This window comes from Oryzias latipes, chromosome 1, assembly GCF_053564925.1.
Source record: "Oryzias latipes strain Hd-rR chromosome 1, Olatipes_Hd-rR_3.1".
NCBI lineage: Eukaryota > Metazoa > Chordata > Actinopteri > Beloniformes > Adrianichthyidae > Oryzias > Oryzias latipes.
In genome coordinates, this window is record NC_136237.1 from 42,503,395 (window position 1) to 42,526,047 (window position 22,653).

At 48.4% G+C, this 22,653-nt stretch overlaps 1 protein-coding gene and 1 long non-coding RNA gene across 2 annotated transcripts; one reads left to right on the plus strand and one right to left on the minus strand.

The window, feature by feature from the left end:
• Positions 1–41: 41 nt before the first annotated feature.
• Positions 42–4,799, minus strand: LOC144992445 (uncharacterized). The gene is made up of 2 exons (XR_013656409.1): positions 3,442–4,799; positions 42–2,017 (listed from the first exon to the last, which is right to left on the minus strand). It is a non-coding gene; the product is annotated as an uncharacterized LOC144992445 (long non-coding RNA).
• A 258-nt stretch (positions 4,800–5,057) lies between these two features.
• On the plus strand, positions 5,058–7,447 carry LOC111947865 (homeobox protein Nkx-2.5). The gene is made up of 2 exons (XM_023958210.2): positions 5,058–5,837; positions 6,522–7,447. The coding sequence occupies exons 1-2, from the start codon at positions 5,420–5,422 to the stop codon at positions 7,157–7,159; spliced, it is 1,056 nt and encodes a 351-aa protein (XP_023813978.1). The 5' UTR covers positions 5,058–5,419; the 3' UTR covers positions 7,160–7,447.
• The last annotated feature ends 15,206 nt before the right edge of the window (positions 7,448–22,653 follow it).

The following is a 22,653-nucleotide window of genomic DNA, read 5'->3' on the forward strand; positions in this document are numbered from 1 at the left end:
GTGGGGGGGGGGGGGGGGGCGCCTGCCCCGTGATGGAATGGTCTGACACCCCCCCCCCTCAGTTTACACACACAGACCTGCTGAAAGGAAAATATTCATCATTAAATGACTCCGACAGAAATGACCCCCCAGGACAGAAACTCCTCCAACGTCGTTTGTTTTTGCTTCTCTCCTTGTTAAATTCGAGCTGCGAGTCTCTGGAAGTTTCAGGCGAGAAACAACAGAGTCATAAATCTGGGCGCTGTGCCTGTAACGACCTGCTTCCTCTGCACCGAAACAATAGAAGTGGGGGGGGGTTCGAGTCTCTCTCCCCGCGTCCGTCTCGGGGTTTTCTCTTCCGTTCTGTCAAAACCGACGCTCCTCTGGCCTCCCGGAAGCCTCCTCTCCGCTGCGTAACGCGCAAAAAGCGCCAGTCTGAACGGTTCGCGCGGCGCAGAGACGCAGAAGCCCGTCGCTGCTTCCCAACTCGTTTCCCACGTAAATCAGGAATTCCGCTGCCGGCGCGAGACGGCCGTTAGTCAGCGGGGTCTGGCACGGGGGGTGGGGGGTGACAGAAAACGAGAAACAGAAGTCCCGTTAGGTAAACCATTCAACGGTGCGATTCCTCCCGCAGGCCGCGCTGGTCCATAAACACAGACTGTTGCGTCAGGCGCGTGTTTGCGCTCGTGCGTCAGAAAAGCAGGCCTCCTCCACGCTGTGATTCAGGTCCAAACGGGCCCGAGGCCCGAACGACCGACTGAGTGTCTGTCTAATTAACTGAAATGTGGCCGTGAAGGTTCGGCAGGAATTCGGTTATTTCTGCTCCGTTTGTGGCTCCGGGCGTGCGCTCGTGCACAGAAGCGTGAGGCCGCGCTCGTGCACAGAAGTGTGTGGCCCCTGCAGGGCGGACATGGACGTTACGGATCAATGAGACGGCCCCCCTCCCCCCTCCCCCCGCTTAATGGAGCTCACTAACTCTCCATGTAAACACATAAACATGCGCGAGCGCAGCCGTGCGCGTGGGCCACTTTTAATCCACCGTTAGCCGGACACACGAACCTGTCCGCGCGGGGATTCAGGCCTCCGTGTCTTCACACTGAAACAGATTTTCATCTTATGATGATCTGAGCTGCTGGTTTGAGTGCACGCGCAGAACCCGCAAACGGCTGCGCGTTTTACGCAACGACATCTGGACGTTTTCATAAAGAAAAAATGATAATCAAACTCTCTAGAGTCTGATGATGATCCACAAACTAAATCTTTGTTTTCCTGTCGTGGTTTTGTTTTACGCATCAACTCCGCTGGAAAAACGTTGATCGGAAGTAAAACGGTGACAGCAGGTCAACTTCTGAGAAAAATGACTTTTTATTTACACTTTTTCTTTGGTTTGTCTTTATTTATAAATTAGTAAACAAATAAACAAAACAAACGGGCGCCGCTCCGCGTGCAGCAAAAACGGGATCTCGCAAAATCAACTGGCGTCACTATGTAGCTTTACGGAATACATTAACTTCTTCAAGATGCTCTGAATTTAATTTAATTTAATTTAATTTAATTTAATTTAATTTAATTTAATTTAATTTAATTTAATTTAATTTAATTTAATTTAATTTAATTTAATTTATTTTAATTTAATTTAATTTAATTTAATTTATTTTATTTTATTTTATTTTATTTTATTTTATTTTATTTTATTTTATTTTATTTTATTTTATTTTATTTTATTTTATTTTATTTTATTTTATTTTATTTTATTTTAGTTTAGTTTATTTTGTTTCATTTTATTTTATTTTTGATCCTCCTCACAGCCTTAATTTAACATCCATGCAGTTATTTTTTAAATAAAGTTGATTGAAGCTAAAAGCTATAAATAAGTCATTGCAGCCTCACGTGCTCTAGCGCGCGCGCTCCTTTCCCAAATCCATCGCTTTGACAGGGACGGCCGAGATTATCTCCTCCTCTCTCCATCCAACCATCCAGAGCCGCCTGGCGCCTCCGCCGGGCCGCAGATGACAGCAGACAGGAGGTGTAGCGTTTCCTATTGTCACCCAAGCCACCATCACGCGCACAGACGCACCCACGCGCACATGACACACAAAGGGAAGGGGGGGTCAAACAGGTCTGATAGATCCTCTGAGGACTGATCAAACACAGGCCAACATGCAGGATCTTTGGTGTGAAGTTTCCCTCAAACAAAGACGGAGCAACAATAAAACATGAAAAGTTCTATTTGGTGATGAAGACTCTGCTCATCTTCACTTTAGCTGCTTATCTGAAGAAGAACATGAAGAAGTTCAGGAGAATGAAGGAAAGCATCAAAGTTTGACTGTTATTTCAAAAGACAGATGGATCAAGGTGAACAAAATCTCCCTTTTTTCCTCCTGATGAAGACTCTTTTGGTGCATCTTCGTCCCTTTGGACCGGTTCTGTTCACATTAACCAGACGCAGGCGGCCTGATATAAGGGGGTCATTTCACCCTGCGGGGTTCTGATAAGCTCTCAGTCACATTCTAACAGACTTATCTCTGCGCACACGGCGGTTTCAGTCCAATCAGAGGCTTCCGTAAAAGGTCAGCTCTGTCAGCGCCACAGCCTCCTCTTCCTCCTCCTCCTCCTCCTCCTCGGATGCTCCAAACTCTGCCGCTTCTCCCTGCTTCTAACTTTGGCGAAGGACTTCAGCCCAAAGGTTCACACGCTTCAAGACGGTGAAAGGTGGACTTCCTTTTCTGCTGAAAAGGATTTTCCGGAGTTTTTTCCAAAAAGAAACTGAAATCTGTATAAATCCAGGATTGATGGAAAACTGTGAGGAAATCTAATCAATCAGCTGATTGTTCCCAAACAAACAGGTGTGTTCAGCCTCCATCTCAAGTCAAATCCTCATCTACACAAAAATAAAGAACGAAAAGGCCTTTGGAACGAACAAATCAAGTCTTTGTGGTGTGATTATGAAGACTGGTGTTTTTAAATGTTCAAACTCTCCGTGGATTCCTCACAGTTGGACTCATCCGTCTCTCGGCGTGAGTCTCATCTATGACCTGCAGAAAACGCAGCGCCTGGCGTCATACGATTTAATGCTTATTTACAGAGCACGGAGACGAGCGCGTGCCAGTCTAAACACAATCCGGCCTTTTTACGAGGACACTGCTGGTGATGGAGCGTGAATCTGGGGGCGCCGCCGTGGAGTCTGCAGGTTATTTACTACCTGCTGGAAAAGATTCACGCACAGCAGCCCAGGTGGAGCATCAGTTCTCACTGACGGGCACAAAAACGAGCCTCGGTTTGACTGCAGAACCTGTTCAGGAAGCAGATCCAGGTTCTGCTTGGTTCAGGAAGTCAGAACGTTTTGGTTTGATAAAGATCTAAAAGAGCTGAGAGACTTGACAGGAAAATGAAGAGTTTTTCTTCTGAGTTTGTGCCGTTCAGCTGTGCCTCATCATTAAATCTAGAGTTGAAAATTCTTACTTTGAAAGGAAACGGTGAAGTTCTTCAATCTTCTGTCCGGTTTTCTTCAATCATTTTTTCATCTGAGGATTTTTCAGAACAAAAGGTCAAAGGTGATCAGCCGAGAAAAGCTAATCTTTACTTTTCAGCAAACATTTCAGCCATCAGGATTGAATTGGAGACAAAGTAAAGAGCAGGATCTGTGACAGACGCTCAGTCTGCAGAGGAACAGGGACCGATCAATCATCTGTGAACGCAGACAGTTCACACAGAATCCTGACTGACACATGCAGGCAGAAGAACCTTTATTGTGAAAGTCCGACTTAAAGCTTCAGAAGAGCCACAGGTTTCAAAATTACATGTTTTTTCAGAATTACTGTAAAAATAAAAACGAAAACGTGCTTGGAAATCATAGCAAATGTGTTTCCTTTAAATAAATTTAAAAAATAAATTAAAAAATCTCCTCAATGCTGAAGTCTGCACTTTATCTGCACAAAGTTTAGAAATAAATATGTACAAAATAAAAACTGCTCTAAAAGTGTTTTTGTATGCATGGTTTAAAATATGTCTAAAGGTTTGATTCCGTTTGGTAAAACATTTGATTTCTGTCAAATCTTTTTATGGTGACAGGAAAAAACGTGGTGGTGCGTTCAGGGAAACACGTTGAAACTGAAAATGCTTCTCTCACAGATTATTATTTCTGGTAGACGAAGGACACGATGTTCTTTGGAACAGGGTTCCTTCACAGCGTTAAAATCCTCCGTGAGTGGAAGCGCGCATGTAGCGCGTGCGCGTGGAGGACAGTTCACCCCTTCAGAGACTGTTTGGCTTATTTTTCTGACTCCATCTTTGTCCCGGACGCTCAGATCTTTCCTTTTTATTTCCATCTGAGCTGATTTCGATTTAAAAGCATTCAGTGGGTTCTGTAACCCCCGCACGCGCGCGCTGTCCTGCCGGGATGGTCAGACTTTTTCTGGAAAGCTTTTGGTCTCTTTGACTTCCTGCTGCAGATTTCTGTGATTGGAGGCGGAAATGATGAATAAAGAGGTGATGGAGCGAACCATGTTCGATTCCGGACACTCCGATGCTCATCTGCACCTGCCGCGCGCCCACAGGAGCAGAGAGGAGCGGGGTGACGGAGGACGGAGTGGGGGGGCTGATAGGAGCAGATTAGGGCGCGCTAAAAACGTCAGTCCGTTTTTTTGGAGGAATTTTAATTGCCCCCGTGGGGGGTGGGGTGGGGGGCTGCTTATCGGTCCCGAGCGGGTATTAATACAACAGCAGAGATAAACCAGAGAGCTGACAGGAGGAGGAGGAGGCCGTGGAGGGACGGGGGCGCAGGTGGACCGTGCGCAGCAGAGGCCCGCTGCAGCCTCTGCGCGCGCGGCCAGGGGACAACCTCTGCATGTTTGGGGGGGGGGGGGGGGGGGGCAGGGGGGTGGTGTGTCTGGTTGAGTCTCACAGAGTTCTGACTTTAGAGAAATCAAATCTCTGACATTTGGAGATTTTTTTCTCGCAAAACGCAGTAAAAGTTGAACATTTTCACCTGAGCGCGCGGGGGGGGGGGGTATCTGAACTCATGAGTCTGGGCAAAAATGGGGGGGGGGGGGATATTTATTTTGCTTCTTATTGACAAAGAGGCCGGGCGGCAGTTTCAAAAACAGTAACAAAACACGCGCGTCCACGTCACTGCTCCCCGCAGTCTTCTCTCCAACTAGTGCTTTCCCTCCGGCCCACGCGGACTTTCCATTTCACGCACACCCCTCCCCCTCGCTCCAAAAGGAGGCAGCGGCACTGCTTCGCCCCGGTCCATCCCGCACCTCCAAAGCCTGACATTATGTCTGTCAGGGAGGACCTGCGTGGACAAACCCGCCGCTAACACCCGTGTTTTCCTGCGATTTATGGCGATGAAGGATTCCAGAGGCTTAACGCACCTCCAATTAGCAAAGACAGGGCTTCCAGGCGGATCTGCGTGTTAGGAGGAAAGAAGGGGGAGTGCATGTTACTCGCTGGACTTCATTTCCTCGATGCTGCGGAGCTGGATGACATGATGCTGCAGAGCCCGCTGACCTCCACGCCGTTCTCCGTCAAGGATATCCTGAAGCTGGAGCAGCAGCAGCAGCAGCAGCAGCAGCAGCAGCAGCAGCAGTGCGCCTCCCTGGAGCTCCACAGCCAGCACCTCCTGGCCCGCTCCCCGCACGGACACCAGCACTTCCAAACCCCATCCTCCTGCATGCTCGCCGCGGCTCGGGACAGCCCTCCTTTCTCGGACGGAGAGGACAACCTGGCTTACCTGAGCGCGCTGACGGCGCGCGAGGAGGAGCGCGCGGAGCCCCCTCTGTCCCCCAGCATGTACGGCCACGCGGGCCTCCACGGAGCCAAGCTGGAGGGCGCGGAGCTGGAGGAGCCGGAAAGGAGTGAGTGGAGCAGATTTCTGAGAGGAACAAAGAGCAGGGGGGGGGGGGGGGGGGGGTCTGGTTAAAACCGCAGATTTGCGTGTTGATGCGCGTTATTTTCGCTTACTGTATAAACATTTGCATTTAGAAAAAATCTGACTAAACTCTAAAGAGAAAAATAGAACTTATAGCGGTTTCCCTGTTTTTATTAAAATAAAATGTATTTCCTGGTTATTTAAATGTTTTTCACGACCATTTTATAGTAAAATTATTCGTAAATATATGTTTGACGCATCGAGCGCGCGCGTCCCCGCCGCGTCTCGCGCGCTGCCAATAAAGAAGTCTGAGACGAATCCAGTAAAGTCTGCGAATGTCAAACACTTTGTAGTGGTTCCGCCGCGCGCGCGCCTCTTATTGGGAAGTCTGTTATGATGTGTGGACCATAAACCGACAATTAGTTTAAAGAGGCTGTAAAGAGCTGACACTGAAGAGCGCGAAGGGTGCAGCTTTCCTGGAGGGGAAAAAGGGAAAAGGTTGAGAGAATTCTGGGAAAATATATTTTTACCGTGAAAAACTTTCTTTCCTTTGGTTTCATCTTGTTGGGTGTTTTTTCAGGGCGCCACCTAAAACAGTTTGATGCCTTTTACGCGCCGTAAGAAAGCCGTAAGAAAATGTCTAAAGCTGAAACTCTTCCGATCCGCCCAGAGACCTGCGGCCTGCTGTCCCGGGAGGAGTCCTCGGGGGGCGGACCGGGGGAGGCGGAGAGGCCGGCGCAGAAGCAGCGGAGTCGTCGGAGGCCGCGCGTGCTCTTCTCCCAGGCGCAGGTCTTCGAGCTGGAGCGGCGCTTCAAGCAGCAGCGCTACCTGTCCGCGCCGGAGCGGGAACACCTGGCCACGACGCTCAAGCTCACCTCCAACCAGGTCAAGATCTGGTTCCAGAACCGGCGCTACAAGTGCAAACGGCAGCGGCAGGACAAGTCTCTGGAGGCGGCGGGGCAGCACCACCCCCCGCCGCCGAGGCGCGTCGCCGTGCCCGTGCTGGTGCGGGACGGGAAGCCGTGCCTGGGGGGCGCGCAGAGCTACGCCGCGAACCCCTACAGCCCCACCCCGTACGGCTACAACGGATACCCCGCGTACACGTACAACAGCCCCGCTTACAACAGCAACTACAGCTGCACCTACAGCAGCATCCCCGCCCTCCCCCCGTCCAGCACCCCCAACGCCTTCATGAACATGAACTTGGGGAGCGTGGGCGGCCTTGGCGGCTCCTCGCAGGCCCAGACGCACGCAGGGACAGCGGTCACGTCCTGCCAGGGCTCCCTGCAGGGCATCCGGGCGTGGTAGCCCCCCCCCCCTCCGGGAGCGAAGGAGCTCCTCGGTTTGGATGGAGGTGTCAGATGGATCCACAGGTCAGGAGCGGGCGGACACAAACGCGGTGCAATGTGGTTTTAAGCTTCACCTTTGCCCGGGGCCGCGCGCTGGCCCCGCACAACAGAGAGGGAGGGGGGCACGTGCGCAAAAATCAAAAGAATTTCATTTTTTATTTGAGAGATTGTGTTTTATTGTTTTTGCTAGAAAAATGATTGTTTTTAGTCTATTTCACATTTATTCAAATAAAGTAAATCTATTCCAGACGCTGAGTTCTGCTTTCTGACGGAAACTGAGACCCAAACGCAGCTTTTCTGCAGCAGAACATTCCGCAGACAAACACGCCGGCAGGAGCCGCGGGAGGAGGAGGAGGAGGAGGAGGCCGGGGCCGCAGGGACCCTTTGTCCCGGTGCCAGGCGACGTGAAAGGAGGAAGTTTTTTCTCCATTTGAGCTCCTTAAAGGACAAAATTAGGCTCCTAAAATACCCCGAAGAGCGCGCGGCGGTCGGGCTGCAGAGCGGGAATAATGGCTCTTATTGGATTGTTGGACAAAAGGTGTGTGGTAGGCAGAGCCGGGCACTCAGCAAAGACAAAGGCGCGCAGGGGCCGCGAGATTGACGTCCTAATATTCCCATTTGAGCGACAGGCAGCGGGTTATTCTAACCAGGGAAGAGGAAAAACGTGGTCACCTTTGTTCCCCTTCAGGAGCCCCCCCCTCTTTTTGTTCGCGGAAAAAGGCTCTGTGAGATCTCCAGCCGCGCGGGCTCTGGGGCTGCGGGGCTGGAGATGAGGGCAGCGGGAGGCGTTTGTCTGAAAGAAGGGGGTATTATTGCTACAAGTTTCACCATTTGTCCCGCAGAGGAAAATGGGCAGGAGAATTTGGGGTGGGGGGTGTGGGTCACGGCCTGTTAGGGCTGATGTTCCATCCGTCAGTCTCACGGGGGAACCGCGGATTTTCAGACCGATTATTCTGCAGAAGCGGCTCAGAGGCGCGCGGCCGAATCCCAAAACGTTCCGGAGAACAAACCGGATCAGAAACCGGAGTCGAACTTTTTACATCAAATAAAAACAAATCCACTTCATACCTGAATCCAGTCGTTTGTCCTCATTAGTTGTTGAAGTTCACAGCGTTGATCCGTGACCCCCCCGCACGCGTGATCTGACCCATGTGAGATCTTCACTTTCTGTTTACTGGAGTCAAAATAATGAAGCAGCTTCTCTGAAATTTCATCTAAAATCAAACATTTTCTTCAAAATTTAACTCAATTTTGTTCATTTTATATCTTTTTTTTTCCACAACAAAAAAGACAAACGTGCGTGATCACAACTGAACACAACACAACTAACCGTCATGACAGTTTCCTCTTTCAAACGGTTGTTGTCGCTGTTTTAATTTATGATTCATTTATTTCAAATCAGGAAAAATAATAATCTGGAATTTCTGTGTCAGCAGTTTAAGACATTTATAAAAACACATCAACACAACATCACAACGCTGCTTTGACGTTGTTCAGCTCGTGTGTGTAGACGTGTGTGTGGTGTGTGTGTGTAGACGTGTGTGTGTGTTTTTGGATGTGTGTGTGTACATGTGTGTGTAGATGTGTGTGTGTAAATGTGTGTGTGTGTAGATGTGTGTGTGTAGTTGTGTGTTGTGTGTGTAGATGTGTGTGTAGATGTGTGTGTAGATGTGTGTTGTGTGTAGACGTGTGCGTGTAGATGTGTGTTGTGTGTAGACGTGTGTGTAGATGTGTGTGTAGATGTGTGTTGTGTGTAGACGTGTGTGTGTAGATGTGTGTTGTGTGTAGACGTGTGTGTGTGTGTTTGTATTGATGTGAGGCTTTGTGTTTTCTGTTTTCTTTGCCCGCTTTGACTGATCCACCTGCAGCCTCAGGTGGATCAGGTGTGTGCGTGATTGGAGTTTGTGTGTGGCCGTTAAACTACTTTCCGGTGTTCAAATGCATGAACGATTTACGGGTCACAATGACCCGTTAGACAATCTTAGTGGCGTACAGCCACATCTAAAATTTAACGGAGGTTCACTTTGGAAAAGTCCTAAAATTTCAGGTTGAAAATGTTCAGGTATTTTTTCTACAACTGAAGATGGCAGTGGGTCATTTTGACCCGCAAGACAACACAACGGTTAACGAAGTGCGGCGTGTTCTCAGGTCTGAGGTGTGTTAAAGGTGTATTATGACGCAGAGGCTGTGTGTGCGTGTGAATGCGTGGGTGTGGGGGGTCACTGAGGAGTTTCTTCTTTAAAAAGTTTCCAAACTTTTGAGCTTTTGTCAGCCTTTCTGTGACGTCATCGGATGTTCGGCCCAACAGAAGAATCATCTTTTGTTTTCCCGCTTTTGGCCTTAACGCACGAGGACGAGGCCCGCAGCTGGTTCTGTTTTTAGTCCGAACTCCTCCGCCTCGTCGCTCATGAGCCCATCAGCTGTCCGGCTGCGTGATCCCGCAGAAGATGGATGGTCCTGCAGGTGGTGTGAAACTTCTCAGAGGGAGGCGGGAATTGCTGTTTTCTCTGCGCGTAATTGTCCCTCCGCGGCCTGAGAACCGCGGCTGCGCCAAAGCCGCTCCGGCATAATTACAGCCGCACGTCAGAGCAAACATCTGGAGCCACGTGAACCACAAACATCAACACCTGGACCTCTGCAGCATTGGTTTTGGGGGAAAGAACTTCAGCGGATATTTTCCAAAAAAGAAGAGAGTAAAAACTTAAAAGAATATTTCCTGTTTTTTTCTCTCAAAACCTCACATCCTGATCATTTTCTAAAGATGGTCTAAAAAAAATCAAATGTTCCGAGCAGCACGTTTCCCGCCAGAGTGTCGGTCCGCGCGCGCAGATTGAGATCGGTCCGTCTGAGCTGTTGACCCGCGGACTGGAATCCCCCCCTCCCTCGAGGTCCCTCTCCGGGCGGATGCTGCTCACTAACGGGGAATAACGGGGACGTAAACACAAAGAGAGACAGAAGAGCTGCGGGCCGCGAGGGCGCGCGAGGACAGGCGAGACACGCAGACGTCCTGCTCCGTGACCACGACGACAACAACAATATTAATTTATTACTATTATTCTAAATATTTAACAATAGTTACTTTGAATGTTTTTTTCCTGTAAATCTCTCCGGTCAAATATCTTGATGCAAATATTTAAATAAAACAAAGACAAATGTATTTTATTTGACATATAATAAACTTAAAAAAATAAAATACCAAATCAATAAATTGTTTCAATGGTCAAAATGTTTTTTTTTCTTCGGATTTTCATTAATTAAAATGAAAAAAAAAATGTCTTGAAGCAAATATCTGAAGATTTTCTCCCCTCAGTATAAACTTTTAAAGTTTATTTTTTAAGTATACGTGAGTATAAGTACATTAAGGAGTAGCTGAATACTTCAGACTAAATTGGAACCTTTAAGATTACATTAGAAAAAGTAAATTTATAGTACAGATTAAATGAAAATAATCCACTTTGAAGGATCAAAGATCAGACCAGAAAACTGAAGAAGTTCAAGATTTTCTCAGAAAAAAATTATTTTATTTTTTTTTGACGTCAGCAAAAGTTCAAAAACATAAAAACTTTGTTTATCAAACAGATGGGAGGTTTATTATGTGACTCAGCAAATTCCTCACATTTAGTTCCTGCTTCCAGACTTCAGGATCTCCAGCTTCTGTTGGAATCTTCTCGTTTCTTCTGAAGACTCCTCTCCTTGTTTCAGCAGAAACTTCTGGATTTTTGGGATTTCTCTGCATCCAAAAGAGCTGAAAACAAAAACCTGGATTTCTCTCTGCTTTCTGTGATGCAGCGGCGGCAGAAGAAGCTTCTCAGAGCTGCAGCAGCTTCACGCCGTTTGTGGTCAGACGTTTCCCTCTGAGGATACAGAGATCCTGACCCTGACCCTGATCCTGACCCTGACCCTGACCCTGATCCCTGATCCCTGATCCTGTCCCTGATCCTGATCCTGATCCTGATCTGGGATCGTCTCTGGATCTCCTCACAGATTTCTGAATGTCGGCTCATCAAACTGCAGCCTGTTTTGCAGAGCGGAGTCTCACATTACCTCCGGTTCCCGCCTCCTGCCCTTGGGAGGGGTCCTCCCCCCACCCCCCACCCCAACCTGAGCAGAATCAATGGACTAACGTTGAGTCATGAATGGCAGGAGATGAAACCAGGAGCTTCTCAGCTTTCAGAAAACAGACATGAGCTTCTAGAATAACAAAAGCTGCAGCTTTTCTGTCCGTTTGCATTTCAGTGACGTGTTTTCAAATCCACAACGTGATCAGAAATGAGGCTGAAGTTGGACCTTTAGATTCTTTTCTGGGTTTGTCACGTCTGTTTCTGGGCCGATGGAGCTAAAAAAAAGCCCAGCAGGTGTTCAGGTTTGACGTGTGAAGCTGTCAGAGATTCCTCCATGACACATGAAAGACTTCCATAAGTTTCTGTAACAACAATCCCGCTGGCCTGATGATTGGTCGCCATGGAGACACACCCCTCCCAGAGCTGCAGGTCCAGACAGGCAGAGGTGAGGAGGAGAGCAGCAGAAACGCTGATCCGCTTCTCCACGTCTGCCTTCGTTTGTTCAACAACAAACACGTAAAAAAACTTTATTAACACAAACACAAAGACGTTTTTCAATTTCAAAAGGAGGCCTGGAGGAAAGTGACAGACACCTGATCCACACGGCCGAGTCTGAACAGTTCAAACCGATTTTAAATGAATCCATGTCAAATGTTTCTATTGGTTCCTGTAAATCCACCAAACTGCTGTTTACTAAACTGAATTCAAGAAGCTTTTTTGCAGCCTTGATGTCTGAACTTTCAACACTCCTTCAGGTAAAAATGAATCTGTCATTTCACTAAAACGTCTTCATTTTGTTCTGGACAAAGAAAAATATTTCAGGATTTTACTGATGGATCCAAACGCAGCAAAGCCTGAAAAATGAAAAGAAAAAAACTCCTGAAAAGGTTTGAATCCGTGTCGCTGCTGAGGAATTCATGTGATTGACGTCTGTCTTTAGTTTTTAACCTGACTTTTCCTGATAAAACGTGAACATTTCTGGACCCGCCTAAAGGTCATGGAGTGTTTCCATGTTCTGGACCCTGAACCCGAGTCACTGAGGAGTTTCCTGATGGGTTTGCCGGTAGGAAGGAGTTCTCTAAACAAAGCTGCAGCCAACGTTCCCTCAGCTTTGGTGGACGTTCAGAGCGGAGTGTCGTCAGCGTAACAACAGAGGCGTTTCCTGATTGGATGTCAGGTTTGAGGGAACGTGGTCGGGCCACATCCAGAACCCTGAGGAACACCACAATCCCTCTGCTAGGGACAGAGCAGCCCGGTTCCAGTTCTGTCGGGTTCTGGAGTTTAGCGTGAAGGAGGTTCTGCCGTTTCTGTGCTTTAGGGTGAAGTTGACAGAAACACGGCGAGTCAGAACAGGAACATGTGAGCTGAACGGCGTTTGGTCCTCACCTGAGCAGGTGTTGGAGCGACACGCTTCCCTCATGGGTGAAGCTGAAGAACCCGTCAGGGTTCCTCAAAGTCCATCCTGGGGTTCCAGCTCAGAGGAACGTCTACAGTTCTTCAGCTCTTTCATTCTGGAGCAAAACGTCGTTTTTTCCCCAGTCCAAACTGTGGAGGAGATCCGGATCTTTGCAGCTTTACAGTATTTATTATTTTTGATTTGATTTGATTGGTTTATTTAAAGCAATCACAGCAAAAATAATGCAGAAAACATTAAATTCAGCAGCTATACATTCATACAAAGACGTATCAAAATTAAGGATCATTAGACTTTAAATTAAAGATCGCTTGAAAGGGAATGAATTTATCTAATCCCACCTGTTCTACTGAAGCCATTTTATAACATGATTGATCGTTTTCCGGTTCAGTTAGAATCCTTAAGGATCAATAAATCACATGACAAAGATGTGGATCAATTATATGCAGTTTATTTTCATTAGAAGAATCCTGACTGTGATCAGAAACAACATGAAATCAGAAATCTTCACAGCAGATCAAGTTTCAAAGGATAAAAATGACTTCAGAAGATCCTCTCCAGGTTTTCCTTTTGTATTTCAGGCCAACTTTGTAAATAAGAAACTGTTCTTGATGTTTTGTCTGCTGAAATAAAGGTTTTAATCTTCGCAGTTGAATCAAGTAAAAGACTAAAGTAGAGCAGAAACATCAGCAGAGAAAAGAAAAAACTTCTTTTTTAACTTTCAGTCCCTTTAATTGAAGGAAAGTGAGGACATTTTCAATGCAGACCTCAAATAGAGACAGTAGAATTCAGTAAAGTCTGCTCCATGTGTTTCATCAATTCAGACTAAATTTGGTGGAAGTTTTCCTTTTGGATTTGAACCTCGTTTCATGTCTGCTTTCAAACTGATTCTCTGATGTTGGTGGAACCGATGCAACATGTTCACAGACGATTCCTCTTTGTACCTTCTGAGAGAAAGTTTCAGAGTCGCTGGGCTGAAGCTGAAAGGCTGAAGCTGAAAGGCTGAAAGGACGTTTTAGCCTTAAACCAGAAGAAGGTTCTGGATCCGGCTGGAAGAACGTCGTCTCTCCAGATGGAGAACATCTCATCCAATTGACAGAAACATCCATGTTGCTTAACGGCAGAGATCCAGAGGAGAAGAACCCACCACCTCCTCTGGATGGAGGAGCTGAAGCAGCTGAAGCTTCAGAAGCTTCTGAAGCTGCTGAAGCTTCAGAAGCTGCTGAAGCAGCTGAAGCTTCTTCCTCCACACAGAGGCAGCCGCACATCCCATCAGTCAGGTGAGATATTATTATTAATAGATCCATATCAGAGCTAAATATCGCTGCAGCTGTGAGGTGTAACGGATGACACCCTGGAGCTCTCCGGAGCTGGACAGTGTCTGTCAGCCGGCTCGTGCACGCTGACGTCAACCCAGTAGATTCTGCGGTGGACGGGGATGTTTGGAAAAGTCTTCTCCAGCGGTTTCCCGTGTCCTGAGGTGGGAGACGGCCGCGGGACGCCTCGGGCTCGTCCATCAGCCCCACATCTCCAAATATTTACGCAGTCCTCCACATTTATCCGCTTTCTGGGGCTAAAACACGAGGATTCTGGGAAGATACGCAGCAGCGCCGTGTTTATCCAATGCTGCCCACGGAGATTTGTCCTGAGCTGTCAGCGTTTGCAATAACACGCATAAATTGTGGCGCGTCTGTGTGTGCGCCTCACTGAAAATCATTAGGATCGTGGGTTCGAGTCCCGCTCCAGCTGGAAGAGCGGTCACGGATGCCTGACAGCCAGCTTCACCTGAATATATGGCTCGGATTTGAGGACTCTCCCACGCCCACGGGCGCCCCCGAAGGGCCAGAGCATGCGTTCCATGACTCGTTCATGACTTTCAAAATAAAAGGAAAAACCCGCTTCCTTTACAAAATAAAAGATTCCTATGAAAACGAGTTCATCTGAGGCCTCAGACCAAAAAAGGAAAACGTTGTCATGGAAACGCCAACATGGATGCTGATGCTGGGAGGAAACCTGATCCGACAGGCTTTTACACTGAAACCAGACTCAGAGCGGAAATCAGATTCTCATCCATAAAGGAAGAAGGATTTCCTGGATCTCACCAGAGGTTCTGTGAGAAAACGGTTCTGGAAACTGTTGGACTGGTTCTTCCAGCCCAACCCCCCCTCCCCGCAAACAACCGTTTGTGAGGACTGCAGGGAGGGGGGGGCGAGGGGAACGCCGCTGCAGAACAGCATCTCCACCAACCCTCTGCTGAACCCAAGTGCTTTTGAGCCAGAGTCCTCGAACCGTGGACGTTCTCCTCCCAGACCATCCCCCTCCCACCGCCGTGTCTGACCATAGCTCTGATGTTTTCCTGTTTGAATCCAGAAGAATCGGGATCCACTCCTCCCAGAACGTTTGTCCGGAACGTTTCTCTGTGTTCTTGTCTTTCTTTCTCCTCCATGTTTGTCTGATCGCTGGAGTGCGACCTCTGACCCGAGTCCAGCAAGTCCCGACCTGCTCTCCATCTTCTCCCGCTTCCTTTTCGACCTCCTGGATCCGTTTCTGGACTCAGCTCCTGTGGAGGCTCTCCTGGTTTGTGGATGTGACAGACATTCATGGAGACACAGAAACTGAGAATTTCCACATCCGTGACTTTAGTTCTGCGCCTGAATTTCCCTCAGATGGATTTCTTTGAGATGAAGGTTTACGTCAGACAGTTTCAGGAGGAGAACTCTTTGATCATCTGCTGCAGGTGGGACAGATATGGGGGGGGGACCCCTGAGGTCCGAGAGCAGATCGTCGTTCAGAACCGCCTTGTGTTTGCTGTTCTGTTCAGAAGCAGGAGTTCTGTTGGGCTTTGAATCTGACGCCACAAAGTCAGACGAACAAAAGCAAAGTTTCTGTGACAAATGAGCAGAAATGAAAACCCGGAACATTCTCTGAAGCATCGTTGAGGTTTCCTGTTTCTCCTGAATCCTTCTGCCATCCGACCAACTTCCTAAGTTAAAGAAAAGAAAACAAAAGAAAAGAAAACAGAATTTTACAAAACTAATAACGGACACTTTTTGAGGCAGTTGAAGTCGGTTCGTTTCTCGTTAAAGATTTTTGCAGTGAATGCAGTTTACTTTTTTCAGGCAGACGCAGCTGTGGGTCCTGAAGGACAAGAAGGTTTGTGGACAAAACGGAAAAATGATTCAACCATTTAAGGTGTTTAAGTTGCCAGGAGTCTGCAGAAAAATGTCCAGTCAGCACTTTTCCAGTTTGAAGTGAACTCTGGAAGCTAAGCTGCAGCGATGCTGACATGGAGAATAAACGTCACGAGGCGCAACAGGAAGTCCAGCGGCACCATTGTTAGTCAACAAAACACCTGAGAGGTTTGTTTACAGGAGGGACCTGACCTCACTGCGGTGTGACTCACCTGTCCACAGACTCCTCTTCATCAGTCCTTCAGTCCTGAAGGGACAGAACTGTCGGCATGTTTCTGCATTTACCTGCATCCAGGTGAGCTGCAGCCACAGGTGAGTCCCAAACAGAGGAACAGGAGCAGAGCGGCGCCCCACGCTTCAGCTCTGCTGCCGCGGGGCCTCCAGACGGGGGCGTGGCCTCGCCGGTCGAGACCGTCCTGTTACTAGAGGGGTCTGGTTACGTTTCAGAAACACACCTGAAGAAAACAAACAGGAGGCCTGAAGGGAACTGGAGGGACGGAGGAGAGGAGAGGAGAGCATCCATCCATCATCCATCCATCCATCATCCATCCATCATCCATCCATCCATCCATCCATCATCCATCCATGCATCCATCCATCCATCCATCCATCCATCTATCCATCCATCATCCATCATCCATCCATGCATCCATCCATCATCCATCCATGCATCCATCCATCATCCATCCATCATCCATCCATCATCCATCCATCCATCCATCCATCATCCATCCATCATCCATCCATCATCCATCCATGCATCCATCCATCATCCATCCATCATCCATCCATCCATCCATCCATCCATCATCCATCCATCCATCCATCATCCATCCATCCATCATCCATCCATGCATCCATCCATCATCCATCCATGCATCCATCCATCATCCATCCATCATCCATCCATCCATCATCCATCCATCCATCATCCATCCATCATCCATCCATCATCCATCCATCCATCATCCATCCATCCATCCATTCATCCATCCATCCATCCATCCACTCATCCACTCATCCATGCATCCATCCATCATCCATCCATCATCCATCATCCATCCATCCATCCATCCATCATCCATCCATGCATCCATCCATCATCCATCCATCATCCATCCATCCATCATCCATCCATCCATCATCCATCCATCATCCATCCATCCATCATCCATCCATCCATCCTCCATCCATGCATCCATCCATCATCCATCCATCATCCATCCATGCATCCATCCATCATCCATCCATCATCCATCCATCATCCATCCATCATCCATCCATCATCCATCCATGCATCCATCCATCATCTATCCATCATCCATCCATCCATCCATCCATCATCCATCCATCCATCATCCATCCATCCATCATCCATCCATGCATCCATCCATCATCCATCCATCATCCATCCATCCATCCATCCATCCATCATCCATCCATCCATCATCCATCCATCATCCGGTCTAAAGTCTTTGTTTCTCAGTAACAAACATGGAAAGAAGTTTGAAGCCTCGTTTCTGTCGGTTCAGGTGAGTCTCTTACAGACAAACTGGAAATATTTTTCTACTGAACTTTGTTTTATGGTTTATATTATTTATTTTATTGAAGCTCAAGTAATATTCCAGGTTAATTCTGAAAAAGACCTGAATAAAAAAAACATGAATTCACAAACATTTGGAGTTTTTTGTCAGCTTCTGTCCACAGAAAATAACATTTTCATTTCTTTGACAGAAGAATTATTTTTAAAATGTTCATTTTTGTGGACATTAGGAGCAGGAAGTGTTTTTGATGACCTTTCATTTGAACTGTTCATTCAGAAACTGTTCCTATTTCTGCAAATAACCTATTTTAAATAAACATATTTATGCTGCAACAAGTACTCCGGTCGTTTTTTCATCAGTAACATGAATACTCGAGTACTTACAGAGTAAATATTTGTTTTACAGGACGGTGACTGGAGTAGAATATTTCAGAGCTTTCTCATTCGTTTGTACTTTTCCTCTTTTCAATAAAGCTTTAAAACCGATGAAAACATTTTAGATTTAAGAATAAACTTTTTACCTTTAAGGTTTAGACACAGATGGATGAAACTAACGGATGAATCTTCATCAGGGGGGGTGTCACGGTGCCCCCGGCCGGGTCCTCCTCATCAGCTCCACCTGATGCCTCCAGCTGCGCCTCCTCATCCTCATCAGCCAGCAGACTCTTAAGGAGACCACGGACCTGTAACCGACGCTAGTTCGTTGTACTCCTATGGTGCATCTCCTGGCCTCTCATAGATTCTGGCCCTTGCCTGTCTCTTGCTTACCACTAATCTGCTTTTGTCTCCACATTCATTCCAGGACCTCGCTTACCGGAGGAGCATACCTGATCACGGGTCACCTCTCGCCGTCTCGCTCGGACGTTCTCCAACCCCAGTCTCGGATCACGCGGTTGCTGCCAACAATACCCTCCAACCTCTCCTTGGACAATCTGGAAGGATACTGGAGCTCAAGTCCATCCTGACCTTTTCTAATTAAAAACCTCATTATTCTCACCTCACTGCCTGCCGAGCCTCCTTCCGGGTTCCAGCACCTGAGTCGACCACGCTTGCTAATCATGACAGAACGAACTAGCCATTCCTCCGACTCAGCTGACCCGGAGGGACTCCGCCTTGCCATCGCTCAACAAGGTATGTTGCTCAGTCGTCAGTCTGATGCCCTCTCACAAATGTCCGCTGCTCAACAGGAGTTATTCCGCCGCCTGGACAGCATCACGCACACCCTAGCCGGATTTTCGGCCCAAGCTTCTAGCCCCATCGCCGCTGCTACACCTCCCGCTTCGGATGACATCACCACCGTCACTTCCGTCTCCCCGGAGGAAAACATCCGGTCGCAGCCGGAACCTTTTCACGGTGACGTAGAAACATGCGGTGGTTTCCTATTACAGTGCCGACTGCTCTTTCAACAAGCACCCCGGTATTATCATTCAGATCAGAGCAAGATTTCCTTAGTTGTCAATTCCCTCCGCAGCAAAGCTCTTCAGTGGGCCCAGGCCTTTTTGGCCACCCATCCACTCTCACATCTCCCCTTTGACCGCTTCATAGGTGAATTTCAACTAGTTTTTGACCAACCACGCAAACAGGAGGAAGCGACCCGGCGGTTACTCAGCCTTAAGCAGCGTAACCGTCCGGTGAGCGACCACATTATAGACTTCCGGATTTTGGCGGTTGAAGCGGGCTGGCCGGACATTGCCCTCAAGGGTGTTTTCTATCAATCCCTGAATGACAAAATCAAAGATCACTTATGTACCCAACCCGAAGCGGATACTTTTGAGGAACTTGTGACCGCCGCGCTCCGCTCTGACATACGGCTCCGTGAGCGCCAGGCAGAACGGAGTTTAACCACACGCCGGCCTTCCTCTGACGTTCCTCACCGTTCCTTTCAGGTTCACCATCCTACGACCGCTGGCGCTGACGCCTCTAGCAGCTTCACTGACGAACCCATGCAGATAGGACATTCGAAACTCTCTCCTGCTGAAAGGCATAAACGCCGCAACGAGGGATTATGTTTTTATTGCGGAGATGCCAGCCACACTGTTTCACATTGTCCCATCCGTTTAAACTCCCGAACCCCTCGCTAAGCGACAGGTCGCGAGGGGACCTGTCGGAAAAGACCACAGAGCCTTTCCTGTTCATGCCTGTCAAGTTTTCATGTCTGAATCATGTCCATGAATGTAATGCCTTAATTGACTCTGGAGCTGAACACAGCCTCATAGACTCTAATCTCGTTCGTCAACTTCAACTACCGGTTGAAGCTCTAATCACTCCCGTTAAGGCTGCCGGTTTGGGGGGTAAATTACTCTCAAAAATCACTCAACGTACGGAACCTATTCAGCTGATTTCGTCCGGTAATCACCGCGAGTACCATCAGTTCTTTATTACCGACTCTCCTCAAACCCCGGTTATCTTAGGGTTTTCCTGGTTGCGCCAACATAATCCCCAAATAGACTGGTCTAAATCCCGGGTAGTTAACTGGAGTACCTTCTGCATGGCTAATTGTTTACATTCTGCTCTTCCCACCTCAGGCGCTGCCAAATTCCCAGAACAGGAGGATGTTGACTTGTCTAAGGTTCCATCCTGTTATCATGACCTCAAGACCGTGTTCAGTAAGTCTAAGGCCTGTGCTTTACCACCTCATAGGCCTTATGACTGCGCCATTGAACTCCTCAGTGGAGCCCCCCTTCCCAAGGGTAGGTTATTTAATCTGTCTGGACCTGAGAAACTCTCCATGGAGAGTTACATTCAGGAGGCGCTCTCTCTCGGTCACATCCGCCCTTCCACGTCTCCTGTTGGAGCGGGATTTTTCTTCGTTGAGAAAAAGGATAAGACCCTCAGACCCTGTATTGACTACCGAGAGCTAAACCAAATAACGGTAAAGGATAAATACTCTCTTCCCCTTATTTCTTCCGTCTTCGACTCCGTCCAGGTAGCCAACATTTTCACGAAACTAGATCTGCGTAACGCATACCATCTCGTTAGGGTTCGAGAGGGGGACGAGTGGAAAACCGCCTTTAATACCCCTCTCGGACACTATGAATACTTAGTCATGCCCTTTGGTCTCACCAACGCCCCTGCCATCTTCCAACGGCTCGTAAACGACGTCCTGCGGGACTTTCTTAACCGCTTCGTCTTCATCTATCTGGATGATATCCTCATCTACTCCAATAACCCAGTTGAACATCGTCATCACGTCTGGCTTGTCCTCGAGCGTTTATTGGAGAACAAGCTTTTTGTTAAATCCGAAAAATGCGAGTTCCATGTCGATTCTGTAGCGTTTTTAGGTTACATTCTCGAGGCTGGCCAAATCAAACCAGACCCTTCAAAACTACGAGCCGTGTCTGAGTGGGAAGTTCCCCAGTCTCGCAAAAAACTACAACAGTTTCTGGGTTTCGCCAACTTTTATAGGAGATTCATAAGAAATTATAGTAGCATCGCAGCCCCACTCACTCAGCTTACCTCCATCAAGGTTCCCTATGTTTGGAACAACGCTGCTGACTCTGCCTTCCATGAACTTAAAGAACTGTTTACTTCAGCCCCCATCCTCATTCAACCTGATCCTCACAAGCAATTTATTGTTGAAGTAGACGCCTCGGACTCTGGGGTAGGGGCTGTGTTATCCCAGCGTGAATCACCTTCCGGCAAACTCAAACCCTGTGCCTTTTTTTTCAAGAAAACTCAATCCTGCTGAGCGTAATTACGACGTCGGCAACCGGGAGCTACTGGCCATCAAGCTGGCACTGGAGGAATGGAGACATTGGTTGGAGGGGGCAGAACAACCGTTTATTGTGTGGACTGACCACAAGAACCTGGCCTACCTCCGTTCAGCCAAGAGACTCAACTCCAGACAGGCCCGTTGGTGTCTGTTTTTCGACAGGTTTAATTTTACCATCACCTATCGTCCAGGCAGCAAAAACGGCAAACCCGATGCCCTGTCCCGAAAATACAGCACCACCGACGGATCTGCTACACCACCCATTATTCCGGACTCTCTATTTGTGGGCAACCTCACGTGGGACATAGAAGCGAGAGTGCAACAGGCCCAAGGTGAGAAACCCGATAATACTAACTGCCCGCCTGGTACCCTGTTTGTACCCGATAGGCTCAGGTCTGATGTCATCACCTGGGGCCATTCGTCTAAGATCGCTTGCCACGGTGGGGTTCGCCGCACCCTCATGCTCCTTAAACGCCGTTTCTTCTGGCCTTCCATGGAAAGCGACGTACGCGAATACGTCTCTGCCTGTACCACCTGTGCCAGGGCCAAGTCATCCAACTCACCTCCTGCTGGTCATCTCCATCCTCTGTCTACGCCCAGCCGACCCTGGTCACACATCGCCGTTGATTTTGTCACTGGACTGCCTCCTTCTCATGGTTACACGGTCATTTTTACCATCATTGATCGTTTTTCTAAATCTGCTCATTTCATTCCCCTCTCTCAACTGCCCACAGCCACCGAAACAGCCCAGATCCTGATTAATTTTGTTTTCCGTCATCATGGCATACCATCCGACATCGTGTCTGACCGGGGTCCACAGTTCACGTCCCAAGTCTGGAAGGCCTTTTGCTCCGCCCTCGGGGCCTCCGTCAGCCTCTCGTCGGGGTATCATCCCCAATCTAACGGCCAGGCCGAAAGGGCCAATCAAGAACTTGAGGCTTCCCTACGCTGCCTGGTGGCCCAGAATTAAGGGGATTGGTCGGATTACCTCGTATGGGTGGAATACGCTCACAACAACCATCCTTCGGCAGCGACGGGTATGTCACCTTTCGAGGCATCGTTGGGTTACTCACCACCCTTGTTCCCTACCCAGGAGCTCGATCTGGCGGTGCCCTCCGTGCAGTTCCATCTCCAGCGCTGCCAGGAGGTTTGGCACCAGGCTCGGACTGCTCTCCTGCGTTCCAAAGAGAGTAACTGCCAGATCGCGAATCGTCACCGAGTGGTGAGTCCCTCTTACCAGCCAGGGCAACAGGTGTGGCTCTCTTCTAGGAACATTCCTCTCCAGGCAACCTCTCGTAAATTGGCTCCCCGCTACATCGGGCCTTTTCCCATCGACCGTGTAATCAACCCCAACTGTGTCCGCCTCAAGTTACCTGCTGCCCTCAAAATCCATCCTTCATTTCATGTGTCCCAAGTCAAGCCTGTCCACCAAAGCTCCCTTTGCCCGCCGTCCGCTTCCCCTCCACCCGCCCGGCTCATCGATGGCGCCCCGGCCTACACCGCCAGCCGGGTCTTGGACGTTCGGCGCCGGG

Coding starts and splice junctions, on each gene's coding strand:
- LOC111947865 (XM_023958210.2), top strand. CDS start 5,420: ATGTTACTCGCTGGACTTCATTTCCTCGATGCTGCGGAGCTGGATGAC. Junction 5,838..6,521: donor GCTGGAGGAGCCGGAAAGGA/GTGAGTGGAGCA, acceptor CGATCCGCCCAG/AGACCTGCGGCCTGCTGTCC.